This window comes from Phoxinus phoxinus (assembly GCF_949152265.1).
Source record: "Phoxinus phoxinus genome assembly, chromosome: 10".
NCBI lineage: Eukaryota > Metazoa > Chordata > Actinopteri > Cypriniformes > Leuciscidae > Phoxinus > Phoxinus phoxinus.
In genome coordinates this window covers 32,443,901-32,458,728 of record NC_136885.1, presented here as the reverse complement: position 1 = coordinate 32,458,728, position 14,828 = coordinate 32,443,901, and the positions used below count along the sequence as shown (strand labels likewise).

General features: G+C 37.5%; 1 protein-coding gene across 8 annotated transcripts in view; it reads right to left on the bottom strand.

The window, feature by feature from the left end:
• Nucleotides 1-14,828, bottom strand: part of cdk14 (cyclin dependent kinase 14) — a 180,191-nt gene that overhangs the window by 75,820 nt on the left and 89,543 nt on the right. For all 8 annotated transcript variants that reach the window (XM_079625391.1, XM_079625390.1, XM_079625392.1 and 5 more), the window contains 2 exons: nucleotides 11,632-11,752; nucleotides 5,428-5,521 (listed from right to left, as the gene is read on the bottom strand). In XM_079625391.1, coding sequence (XP_079481517.1) covers nucleotides 5,428-5,521; nucleotides 11,632-11,752 — 215 coding nt within the window. The remainder of the gene's footprint in view (nucleotides 1-5,427; nucleotides 5,522-11,631; nucleotides 11,753-14,828) is intronic.

The following is a 14,828-nucleotide window of genomic DNA, read 5'->3' as shown; positions in this document are numbered from 1 at the left end:
ATGTAGGTCAACTCAACTCATCTCTGAAGTGCTGAAAGACACGCGCAGCAACCCGAAAACTGTTCGGTCTCGAGGACAAGGCTGACGGAGGACGCCAGTGAATCAAGTTTCACAATCTTGCTTTTGTCTCATGAAGTGTTTACTAGCTGATTATCAAGTCAAAGCTATAATGCTCGTATGATCTGAAACGCTCCACAAATCATCTCGAATGGGTCAAACTGGTGGAAATGGACGGACAAATTACAAAGTCAACAAATTATAAAATCACTTTTGGTCACATCGGGATTGAAATGAACTTCAAATGACTGATGACATGATCTGTGAGTTAAAGGTGCTCCATCATTACACTTGAGTTATTTCGATTCGATGAGCAATGATTCAAAATGCTAAAAAAAATTAACAAGGGTGTACATTAATATAAAAAAAATGTTGGGGAACAAATGAAAAATGTAAAAATTAGTAATTGAAATCAAACACCATTCTTGGCTATATACTCTAAGCAATGTCTATTCTGGTCACAACTATCTAACAAATAAGTCTCAATCTTCAATCTGTATGTACTGTATGTAAATGTGTGTTTGTGTGAGTCGTCATCCTGTAATGAGAAGAGACAGTTTAATTCTGATGTCAAACAGCTCACTATAACGCAGCACGTGTGAGAGGTGTTCACACATGACTGTGTGTGTGGTGTGTTTGTTGCAGATAGACCTGTCCATATTCATACGCTGCAAAGGTAATCTCCTGCTGGCTGGCAGCTAGTTAAACACGGCCGGTCCAGTCTGTCTTCTTTAATATATCACACACACTTACAGAAGAAACTACCTGTACCTGCATCCCACTCACACACACGAAAAATGAAGGATCCAATATAAAAAGAAAAACGCACAAATAAATCAAAAAATCTAGAACAAAATATTCAACAATGAATAGTAAAAAATGTATTAAATAAATAAAGGAATTGATCACACAAAATGTTTTTAATTATGTAAAAAAAATTTTTTACGATGTTCTAATGTGTATTGTGCTCACCAACATCATTCATTTGATGAAAAATACATAAAAACTATTTTAAATTGCAATAATATTTCACAATATTACTGTTTTTACTGTATTTTTGATTTTAAAAAATGCAACCAACTGAGAACTCATTTAAGTCAAAAGCATATTCTAGTTCTTCATCCTCATATCTTATACCCATATCAACATAATCAAAAGTATTCTGAGAGATTCAACCACAGTAAAGAGCAACACAAATATTCACAGAGAGAATATTCACGCTCAGATTTGGCTCCTCTCACATGTGGCAGCTGTGCATGATGGGATTCAAAATGCATCATAAGCATAAAGTGGATAATTAACCTTGACTATCAGTGAGTTTGTCTCCAACTGAAAACAGCCACACACAGTGAAATGAAACGCACAGGGTCCGAGTGCATCAACACAACAGCACTGTCAAAAATTAATCACGGGTCTTGTAATTTTCATTTTAAAAAATGAAGGTGATAATAATTAAAAAATATTGTGTATATTTTATTAAGAAAATTGTGGTTCAGTGTTGTATAGAAAATATTAAGAACATTTCACTAATAAAACCAAGAGATACATTTTCCTAAATTTTTTTATGCATTTTTTAATAAACACAATTTTGAGGCTTGAATTGAGGAACCAATTAAGCGGATACAATTAAGGAAAAAAAGCTACCTATTTATTTGAAGAGAATTAGCTCAATTGTGCGGTTTTATTTAGAGACACCATTGTTAGTTTCCAGCATTCTTTGCACATGGCTGGAAATGGAGAGGAAATATTGAAATTAAGTCATTATGTGTTTTTGAGTAAAGGGAAACATCTGTTAATTTTTAATGTTCAGTTATTTTTGACATTTGAAAGAGTTTCTATTATGTTGAAGTTTTGACCGTTACCTTTGTGCAGAAGAGTAGGGCTTATAGTTAGGTTGTGAATAACTGCATGTATTGATACTCTGACGCGTGCTGCTATGTTCGTTGAGCAACAACTTTGCTATAATGCTACTGCAAGTTTGGTCCTGTGCTGTGCTAGCAGCATGCAGTCTTTTAATAATGCAATATAACTCAAAGTCACTCTAATTCACACACTTTTGAGCGTCAACTTAAAACAAAAAATCATATTTCACTAAATATATTAAATTCATTGTATCATAGACTAAATAATTAAGGGGATTTTACATGATTTATTCAGGTAGATTCCATGAAAGAAATCAAGCCGTAACAACTCAAAAATATTATGTGTAATATATTGTTACCATCATTTTTTTATTAAATAGCAGTAACATTTTTTACAGTGAGTATCCAGTGATTCCTCAGCTGTGTCTGACTCTAAATAGCAGAATGTCAATGAGAAGGTCACAAGCGCTGGCTCCTCTTGTACTCGCAGGATAAAGGAGTCTGGCCTTTGGAAGGCAGTAATGAAGAATAATCTCTGAAAGAAGGGTCAGATATGATGCTGGCCAGACTGACAGGAAGGAGGAATGTGAAAACAAGGGAGGAATGAAAATGTCAGTGTCAGAGAACAGTTACGAGCCAACGATCGAGCTGCCAGACTCCCTCCACCGCTCCATATTCATCAAGTGCCCACCTGACAAGGAGAAAACCGACCAAAAGCACCAGCCAACACCTAATTAGATGAAGGGGGGGATCGTGACGGGTCCAAATAAACCATCAGCATTTCTGAACTAAGACGTCCTTCATTCAAGGACAGAGAACTTCTAGACTTCTGCTTTGGTTTGTGTTCAGCTTCACAAAAGCAATCTTAAATGCAAAAAAAGTCATTACTGGCACATAAATTAGATATTTTTCATACATGTTCTATATTTAAAAGAACACAGGAATATAAGAATATATAACTATTCCTTTAAATTAAATTAAATTGTTACTGGGGACACTTTGGGCCCTATCTTGCACCTAGCGCAAATTACTTTGTACGCAGACGCATGTATCATTCCTATTTTGCACCCGGCGCACAGTGTCCCGGCGCAAACGTTCCCTGGTGATATTTTGCAGTTTCAGAAAACAACTCCGCCACAGTCCAGGAGAAACCTAGTCTAAAGTCAGTGCCGCGTTATTCAGATGCTATTTTAAGGGTGCATGCTTGGCCATAATGTAGCGTGTGCACAACACACATACACTTTGCTTCTCTCATCTACACAGACTCAGCAGTTCATATTTTTGCAAACCATACATAATTACAAGGAAAAATATTACCACACGAGGGAAATCAATGTGGTGTCCATGAAGATGTGAAAAATAGGCATAAATCTAGCTTACACATTATTATTCAGGCTAATTGTAGTAATGACAGATCAAACCTGTTTGATCAATAGTGGCGAGACACATCGGTATATAAGGACATCTGACTGTGGGTTGTCCGTAAAAGAACCAGGAAACAAAATTCTGAAGACTGAGAAATCACCGTTACCATCATGTAAGTTGCGTGTGCTGGCAAATCCGCCGTTATAATAGCAATCCGCCATGGGACAAGCGCGCCGGCTCTTAAAGGGCACCTATTATGACATTTAAAATGTTCCTAATGTTGTTTAGGGAGTCCCCAACAACAGTTTTACGTGCATGCAATGTCAAAAAACACTTTAGTTGTCGTATAATATGCATTTATTTTTACCTGATTTGCTCACCGACTCCCAAATGATTCGTTCAACGACTCGTTTTTTCAAACCCCTCCTTTGCGCGACGCTAATCTGCGTTGATTGGTCAGATGACCCAGCAGTGTTTACAGAGATAATACTTATTGTTTAACACGGAGTACAATGATGCTTTTATCAATTAAATCGTGTTATAATAATGATTATAGTCCACTGCTTTGTAGTTTGTAGTAAAAAACTAAAAATAAGATAAAGAATTTAATGTTATGTTAGCGAGCATAGCCCAGAGTTCATATTGTAAAAGCACAATCAGTCTTTATTTGCATTAGCAATATATGCATAAACATAACGTTTTTACAAAAAAAAATGCAGTTACGTAACTACGAGGTGTTATTCTATTCTTTAAGACAACTCCGAAAACAACGACAAACACTTCACATATCTCAATACAATTGCCATTGAAGACCTAGAAGCTAAACGGTGCTTACACAACAAACTAAATAATAATTAAGCATGCTACATAAAACATAAAAGCAACAATTATTAATAACACTTACAGGTTGTGATACGGAGGAGGAAGCTGATGCAAATACACTTAGAAATGAACCTTCCTTCAATATCAGCCGGCTCGCGAATCCAAGTTTGATTGCATTTAAAAAGCAATCGTCTTCAAAATGGCGCGAACAAAGCACAAGGCTCGGACTATACTTCTGTGGTATAGTTATATGAATTGTAGCCACTTAGTCTTCAAATGCTCCTCCTTGGGCAGATGAAAAAAGTTGGCTTTTGAGTCGCACTTCAGAACACAGCGTCTCGTCGCCATGACGTTTTCAAGTTTTCCCTGGAGCGCAATAAGTGGGCGTATCGTATTCAAATAACTTGACAAGTTGACGTCATCTAGACAGAGAAAAAGCTTCGGTCTTCTAACGATTCATAAAAATGACTCCGAGTCGACTCTTACTTTTGAAAGACAATAACTTTATATACGGTGCACTTTCATATTTCAAACTTTGCAGGATGTTTTTGTTCACTTAGATCTATGTTACACACTACATGAAAGGTAAATTTCAAAATTCCATAATAGGTGCCCTTTAAAGGGAATGTGAGACGACGCTCTGATTGGTTTATTGCAAGTTACGCCCAAACCACAGCTATGAGTAATGAAGCGACTTCAGACCAACACATTTTAGATTTGAACTGAACTGATGCATACTTTTCCTGTTTATCGCTGTAAAGCTGCTTTGAAATAATACAGCGCTTTATAAATAAAGGTGACTTGACTTAAACAGGTAAACCATCCTGTAAACTCAAACAAAAGAGACTCTGATGGGTCTTTGTTTCACTCACATGAGCAGACGGCTGCTGAATTTCTCTGCGGCGGGTCGATCGCTAGAGCCAGTTTCCCCTCGTTCTGTCATTCCCCAGTGTAAATATATTTGGCCGCTGACCCTCACAGCCTACGGGCGTCTGTCTTACCCATGAACCCCTGGCCTCCCGCTCTATTCATCTCAGTAATTGTCTGTATGAATTATTTACCTGACTCGGAGGATGAATATGAATTTAGTGTGTCTAACCATTACTCTCTAGTTCAATTATCAGAGTGGGACATTATGGGAAATGACAGTAGAAATGATTAGAGAATTCATGAGATGAAATATGCATGACCTCCCAGGGTTTGTATATGTGTACATGCATCTATCATGCCATATCTTTGTATTCATGGACATTTTTTCTTCAGCCAGCACCCAAGGCACTACACAGAGAAAAGCAGAATGGAGACAAAGGGAGACACTTACCAGGAATATCCTCTCCAGCTGATCCTGAATGTCCTTCATGCCCGGGAATGCCGGCACTCCCTGGATCATTTCCACGAAGATGCATCCAACACCCCTGAAAAACAAACAGCATTAACACGATGCCTTATAAAACTGGAACAGGGGCCCTGTTCACACCTGGTATTAAGATGCGTTTTGGTGGATCGGATCACAAGTAGACGAGGGAGACACATACCGTTTACACCTGGTGTTTAAATCCGTCTCTTTTGTCCACTTTCTACCATTTCCTCAAGGGAGGTGTCTATGGGCGGGTAAATGTATGGGCTTTTTCAGATCTTTCAATCTAATGGATGAAATAAGCTCACGCAATTTGCATATGAATGTGACCGGAGTGACCGGAGATGAAGGAAAAGCATACAGAGAGCATCAGCTTTGGTTTCTGCTCTGATAGCCGCAAGAATCAGGGATGGTGAGAGAACATCGTGCCTGGTGTGTATTTTGTCTTCAAACCAAACTTGGATCTTCAGCCGGCAAAGTTTAAATGCCGTCTGGCTAGAGCGCTTCCCATAATGTTTAGGCGTCAGATCAGGAGGAGGTGTTTTGTGGCTGTTCAAAGCTCAAAATATTTTAGACAGCTGTATTTTGCATCGTCCACTTGTGATTGACAAAACCGCTTCTTATTACCAGGTGTAAACAGGGCCTGGGATTGGACCAGGTTTGTGCATAAACATCAGAGTCAAAATGGCCAGAGAAGTTTATGAGGAGGAAGCTGGCAAGAAGAGGATGGAAACATCTGAGGTGACAGAAATGATCTTGATTGTTCTGCTACAGTGTTTATAATGATTTCTGTCTCAGTGAGAAATTGTCAGCCGAACTCCTTTGAGCTAAAATATTTACTTGAAGTCCCGCTGAGATTTAAGTTAAGTCATTTAACAACACATTCACAATTCTCTGATGTCTAATAATAAACGATTTAATCTTTTAGTAAACGTTTTATTTTGATTGTTTTTATTTATTTATTAAAGAAAGAAAGAAAGAAAGAATCAGTAAATGAAATGATTAGGCAATCGATCAATATCGATCAATATTTGACTATATTGTGATTATCACAATTATCACGATTATCAGTGGGACTGATCTTGTTTACGAATATTTGAGTGAAATTTTTGTCAAATAAAATAAAGAGGCAAACAGTGTGTATCTCACATGCTATATATATATCGTTAAATTATATAGCATTATGATAAAGCAACATTATATTAGCCATCACTGCTCACTGAGAGACAGTTAAAATAATGTAATGGGAAAAATATTAGCATTTTTTTAGAGTAATATAATATGCCGAGCTTTAGTGTGTAATGTATATGTGTGAATGTGGATCTTCAGTGAGCGTGTGGCACATGCTGGTGTGTTTCAGCGGCTGTCGGGCTCCATTCGTCAGCATGCGATTGTTTCCTGACACTTTCTAGCCCAATGCACACGGTCACATCCTTCCCTGACAGAAACTGGGACAGAGCCACACAAACCAACCTCGCCATAAGCAGTGAGATGTAAAACTCAACCGGCTTTTTAAGAATCCGTCTATCCGTCTCCAGGTCCAGCCAGACCCCTCACCGCAACACACTCAGGTTTAAAATGTGGATATCAGTTTATCTGGAGCGGTTGGAGCTGACTGGCAGGCGGCTGATAAGATGTCAGCTTATAGACGTGATGCCTCGCAGTCGGGTGGAGACGACCTCGTGCTAATCCCTATCCTGACTGAGCCACGACATGAACGAGTGACAGGAAAACGCTCCCGCACATGCGCGTGTACCTGCAGCCATGTGGAAAAGTGCCCTTCAGATCGCGCCACCTGCTCCCAGTTTCCCTCTTAATTGCCAGTGGAGTCTGCAGCTGCGGTCCCGAGAACGGCTCGGGTCACGGCTCATTTCTCAGGACAGCAGCTCCTCCCACCTCTTTAGACCCCTGAACCAACACCGAAAATACGGGCCAATTACTCCAAATCTTTATTTAAAGGTAGAGTAGAGCAAGAGCACTTTTTGTTATACTGGTTGAAACTCATTCTGATGGCAATCAATAACAGAAGTGGTCTTAATATTAAAACATATTGTGGAAGTCTCAGGACCAAAAAATATTTGTCTAATCCAATGATTACATTCGGTCCGATGTCCAACCTGCCTGTCAACATATTTCCATTCATCCGCGCACCAATCAGCCGCCTTTTACAGTTCCTCCTGAACCAAAACAACAAGCTTATGCTGTGTTCACGGCATGTCGTAACCGTACAAGATGGGAACCCGTGACTTTCTACACTAAAGCCCTGTTCGCACTGGATTAGTGTTATCTGAGGACCTCGTGTGATTTAGAAATTGGGATGAGCGAAGCCTGTGATTTTACTCGAAACTACTGACTTAACTCCCGGATATGATGTCAATATAGGCTATTGCTTGGAAATGTCTTGTTATTATAGATCTAGCTGTATATATCATACACAGAAGAATGTTCCTTACCAAATATAGCCATGTAGGTAATAACCATCCATCCAATAAGCCATCCATCTCCATCTAAGCAATCTTTTATCATTATTTTAATCATTCTTCTGATGGTTTTCAGCTTTCTGCTAATTGTATAGTTGTATGGTGTATAGCGATATGACCCAGCACCTAAAATACTATAAAAACAGTCCAACGCAGCCTCCATTCTTCGTGAAAGATGGATAAAAAAGCGCACAGGAAAAAAAAAACTTGAAAAAATTATATACGACCCCGCCAAATCACAGAGATGCCGATTGGCACGGGACCTCTGTGTTCGGCGAAATATGGTAGGACATTTGCAGGGGAATTTGTACTTCACAAATTACAAACATTCGCACGGGATTAAGATCACAGACAACCCTTCGCTATTAGTACAAATAACTATAGGTCACCAGGTAATACTTATCCCGTGCGAATAGAGCCTAAGCCGTCCTCACACTAGGATTTATGCATTTCTATGTCAACACTATCAACGGGGAAATTAATATGCAGCCGTCAGGTGGTACAAGTAAGAGCCCTTTAAGTTGTTTATGTTCATTATTATTGTAAAGGTATGTGCTTTGAGACATGAGGTAGTTTAATGTCGTCTCGTGCCGCTTTGCAGACTCTGCTGTACATGTTCATGTGTTTTGAAGGCGGCGTGGCTTTGGAGACGCTCTGAAGGGAGTGTGTGATCTTATGTCATTGTGTGTGTTTTTTTTCATGCAATGGTCAATTTTAAAATTTTGGACTATTTGGCTTTTCATAATGTGTTGTTTCAGACTAGTGGAGAAACATCATCCAAAATACACATTTAAGTGTTTATTTTATTGCACTTTATCTATGTGTCTGTAGATTTCAATGACAATGCCTATCTTTAAAGGCGAGTCAGAAATCTCCACTTCAGCAGCTTTACATACACCAAATGCATGCATGCTTTATTCAATGTTCAGATTTCTGTATCCAAATGTGTGCATTTGTAATTGTATAATGCCTCATTTGCATATTTAAACATAACATTAAATGTCTTAATGTACTGTGCTTAATTAATTGGGGAAAAGTGTAGAGATCTATTAGTTCACATCTGGTCTCTTCCCTTATAGTTAATAACACAATGACAGTCTGTTGATACAACATCACAGTTATATCAAATAAATAATGTGCATTTAATCTATAACATTTACATGTAATCTGCTTGTTAATGCGAGTGGTTGTTAGCACATTACCATGCACTGCAGGAAGCTGAGTTCTAAATTAAGATTTGATTCTTGCCTTATTTGAATATGATTTATGATTTTAATTCCTTATGCAAATTTTGACATATGACAGATTTTATCCGGGACCATATCCGTGCATCTCCATGCTAAGTTTCATTACATTATTGATTATTATTCTAGCGTTATCATACTCTCAGTAGCACCAGACTGAAATTGCAAATCCACAATTTCACACTTATACAAGATTTCCCCCCTCTAAAATATACTTTATATTATATTTCAGGATATAATTTAAACTCAATAACCAAGAGGATATCACTTTCACTTCCAGGATAACGTGACATTTTTGTGACATTTGAGTGACATTTTTCTCATCCACTTGCTGAGAAAGCACGAGTGTGAAAGGTCTGCTGGACTGGGACGGAGCTGGTCCAATGCGACACACACACACACACACACACACACACACACACACACACACACACACACACACACACACACACACACACACACACACCACACACACCACACACACACACACTGTTTGGCTGTGATTCTAATGACTGTTGATTTGTGCAGCCTCTGTGTAACTGCCACTCAGAGAGGAAAACTGCACACGCTCCACTGCTCTCAGCATCGATTCACACGGGGCAGAAAGGGTTATGAGGAGGAGAGAGATGAGATGATAAGAAAAACAACAACTGAACGGTCTAAAGACACAAAGAGAAGTAGAAGAGATATTCTGTGATGGAAAGAATGGAAAGAGCACAGGATATAGTTTTGAAAATATACAAATATGTGACCCTGGATCACAAAACCAGTCACATGGGTATATTTGTGGCAATAGCCAACAATACATCGTATGGGTCAAAATGATAGATTTTTCTTTTATGCCAAAAATCATTAGGATATTAAGTAAAGATCATGTTCCATGAAGATATTTTGTAAATTTCCAACTGTAAATATATAAACATTTATTTTTGTGAGTGAATGCTGCACAATCGTGAACATAAATGAACAACTTTAAAGGCGATTTTCTCAATGTTTCGATTTTTTTGCATCCTCAGATTCCAGATTTTCAAATAATTGTATCTCGGCCAAATATTGTCATATCATAACAAAACATACATTTATCCAAAGCGACTTACAACTGGACTACAGCAAGCTAGTCATCGTGAAGAGGCAAAAACAACGCAAGAAGTGCTCAAAATACAAAGTTCAGGCATTGCTCAGAGTAGGATAAGCCAAACAAGGGAGGATTAAAGGAAAAGTGTTTGTTTGGTTTTTATTTTACTTTATTTTTTGATGAGTTTTCAGTTGTCTTTTCAATATATCATATATCCAATATAAAAAATATATAACATACACTCACTGGCAACTTTAGTAGGTACACCTGTTCAACTGCTAGTTACTAATCAGCCAATCACATGGCAGAAACTCAATGCATTCAGGCATGTAGACATGGTCAAGATGAGCTGCTGAAGTTCTAACTGACCTTGAATTGAACGGAGAATGAATTACATGAGTCTGTGTGTCTCAACAGTGCTCGGCAGCGTCTCTACTAATAGCGAAACTGTACGTTTATCTGTCCAAGAACAGCGCCGCTATTACCTCGCTAGTGAGAAATGTCATCTAGCTTTTAAGTCGTTAAACAATCAACTTGTCATTTTTATGCTATTGTTACTATATTTGTTTGCTTGGGTCAGTGTCATTGTGGGTTTTGGTTCTTTTGCTGTTGTCGGCTGTACGGACTGAAATTACTGAAATCGTTTGGCGAAGTGATATGAAACTGTAATGCGGTCAAGAAGATCTGCCTGGATCTACTTTAGCCGTGAGTTTCCCTGAACATAATTGCACACCTTAAAACGTTCGTCAACCAATCAGATTCAAGCATTCAACAGCCCCGTAGTATAATAATAATAAAAAAGTATACAAGTATAATCTAAAAATATCTATCATGATATTTTAACATGTATAAAAATATAGAAATATATCATAAAATATATTTAAAAAAATATATAGAAAGAGATGAGAAGACAACTTCAAAAAGAAAGAATAAAGAAAAAAGGAATTCACAATATTTTGAAATAAAATCAATACTGCGATATGTCTAAACATGCAGTCTGGGACTTCACTAAATAAATATACAATAATAAAATAAAAGCTTAATGGGTTACAGAAATATTAGTATTGTAATTTTACACTAAATACAAATTATTTGTATTACTAGATTATTTAATATGGTACAATATTATTATTACAATATTTCTTATTTTGTTAAATATCACACTAAAATATATATTTTTTTTTAAATCATACTGAAAAATAGCAGGAATGTGGCCAATAAAACTCAAGTGGGGAGAAAAAAATACACTAGAAAATAATAGCTGGATTTACTTTTACTAGCACTAAAAAGAGAAAATCGTTTCAATTTCACAAATTATCACAATAATTAGAAGGATATGTGAATGTTGTGCATGTGATCTGCGTCTCACCACATGTCCAGACAGGTGGAGTAGTCCGTGGAGCCGAGCAGCACGTCTGGAGGACGATACCAGAGAGTCACCACCTCATTAGAGTACGTGTGGCTGGGGACCGACTTCGCACGAGCCAGACCTGCAGAAAACACACACACATTATCATCACTTAGGGGACAGAAGTTTCAAAACGCAGCTCACTGAGATCTCAGCTCCGCCCGCTCGCAGGAGAGCCGAGGCACGCTCAATTAACCCGTTTCCCTTAAACACACTTGACTTCCTGTATTTGGAGCTGCTCGGCGAGGGGGCGTTTAAAGCAGGATGCAAATAACAGCAACGGCTTCACGCCAGTATAATTTGCAGTCGATAATCCTGCAGCTAAACAAAGGGCTGCGTCAGAGAGAGTGAGAGGCTGTGATTTAGGTTAACACACCGACGGAGCCTGTAATCATCATTACACTAAACTGGAGAGTAATAGTCACCCGCAACCCGCATCTGAGCCTATAATTGATGGGAGAGCGAGAAAATGAGGAGGAGCGGATGAGAGGTCAGCGAGGTCAGAGATGATGAAGGCAGTCGAGGAGGAGGGAGGACGTCCTTTCCTGGTCCTGAGGCGGTCGCCATGGCAACGCAGCGGTCGAGCTGACATTAACTGTGAACGCCGGCTGAAGGAGAAGGAGGGAGCGCCGCGTAATGAAGGCCTCAGTGTCCGACGGTTCAAAGCGCTCGACGCCCGCCTGCCGCTCGGGAACACTGAGGGTCTCCGGAGGGGGTCGAGGGTCAAGCGGAGTAAATTATACATCACTCACTGTCCCAGAGTGACGTGAAGGACAGCAAGAGATGAGGAGACAACCAGAAGAGATAGGAAAGAACAAAGAGAGGAGTTACGAAGGTTTGGAGGAAAATTAGGAGGAATTAGGGCTGCACGAGATTTCGGAATAAAAACGTGATATGGCTTATTAATGTAATTAAGTCAAATCAAACTTTCAGTTTTCACAACTGGTTTCAGAGTGAACTACACACAAGTACTTCATGATACTGTATAATATACAACTAATCAAGATATTTTAATATGTATACACACACACACACACACATATCAACATATTTACATAAAAATATACAAATACAATGTCATAAAAAGAAATAAAATACTATCATATTTTAACATAAAAATATAATATCATAAAAATATACAACTATTATTATGATATACTACTAACATATAGGAAAACATACAAATATTTTAAATATAATATCTAGGGCTGTCAAAAGATTAATCACGATTAATCACATCCAAAATAAAAGTTTGTGTTTGCATAATATACTGTATGTGTGTGTACTGTGTATAATTATTATGTATAAATACACACACATTCATGTATATATTTAAGAAATATTTGCATTTATATACTGTATATACATTTATATAATTTATATTTTATATATAAATATAACCAATTTTTCTTAAATGTATACATGATTGTGTGTGTTTTTATATATATAAATAATTATACACAGTACACACACATATATTATGCAAACACAAACTTTTATTTTGGATGTGATTAATCGTGATTAATCTTTTGACAGCCCTAATACTATCATCATATATTAACATATATAAAAGTATACAAATATAATATCATAAAAATATACAACTACCATGATATTAGAACTAGAACTTCAGGGCACAATTTATCGAAATAAAATCTGAATATCTTGATTAAATAAATATCTGCACTAGCAGTTTCAGGGTCAAATGAACACTGTGCTTCACTCAGAAAGGCAACACATATTAGCATTTGTCAAACTAAAAGCTCTATACATTATAAATAAATAAGCTTCTATTTTAATGTAGACCTTGCCTTAAAATCCAGCAGTCAGTCAAATACACATTCACAAATGAACAGGGATTTATCTACAACAAACACACCGCACACAAAAGTGGGTCAGTCGATCTAAACGCCGTCTCATCTACACATCCATCAATGCAGAGTAGACTATGATCAAAATATGAAAAATGTAATAAAGGCATATTCAATACCTCCAGGTGTCACATGTGCGCTGTGGCAGAGATGATCGGGAGGAGTTTCATTACAGTGTCGTTATTCTCACACATTTCTGGGTTGCAATTACAGATTGTTTGGCAGGTAATTTCTGTGCGGTGCGATCGAACCCAGCGCTGATGACAGACTCAACCATTAGAGTCTCCATTTTCATATGCAGAATTGATTAACTCCTTTATCAAGATGTTAATGAAGTGAATTAGCCGTCAGAATGGATGCATGTCAATACCTGCTTTATCAAAATAACCTGGAGATGTGACTGTGTGTGCTTTAGTGTGCGCGCATGCATATCTACAATACAGCTTCTGCTGAATACACTCAATCAATGCATCCTTAAAAACAAAGCTGTTTATATCGTTCTTTACAAAACTTCATACACGTACACATGCATATATATATATATATATATATATATCATTTAGCAGACGCTTTTATCCAAAGAAACTTACAAATGAAGAGCAATAGAAGCAGTCAAATCAACAATAGGCAAATGTCTTTTTTTTATATATATATATATAGATATAGAATAGTAAGTGTTAGTATTACGGAATCAAATGTTGGCAAAAGATATGCATCTTTGTATGTATATATATATATATATATATATATATATATATATATATAGTGCTGTGTTAATTCCAGAGGGACGAGTATAACAAAACTTAAATAGAGTGAAGATCCTCTGAAGAAGGATTAAATGACTGAGCTCAGCAAGAAAGCTGCAAAAGATCTGCTTTGCTCTTGGAGGATTCACAATTCCCACCAGGCACATGATCTTAAGCAGCGTATACCATCAGCAGGACTAACATACACTTTATATTCATACAGCAGAAGAAAGAACAGCTCACGGCTCCTTATGGAAGCTTGGTTCCAACGCGGAATAAAAATAAGAAAGGTAATTGCGATGTTTTATCTATATCGCAATTCTAACTTTTTTTTCTCGTAATTGCAAGTTCATATCTTACCATTATGACATATCTTGCAATTCTGACTTTTTTTTCCTCACAATTCTGACAATTCAGGGGGGTTTTTTTTCAATCTAAACTCAGAATTGTGTGAGGAAAAAAAGTCAGAATTGCGAGATATGTCATAATGGTAAGATATAAACTTGCAATTACGAGGAAAAAAGTTAGAATTGCGATATAG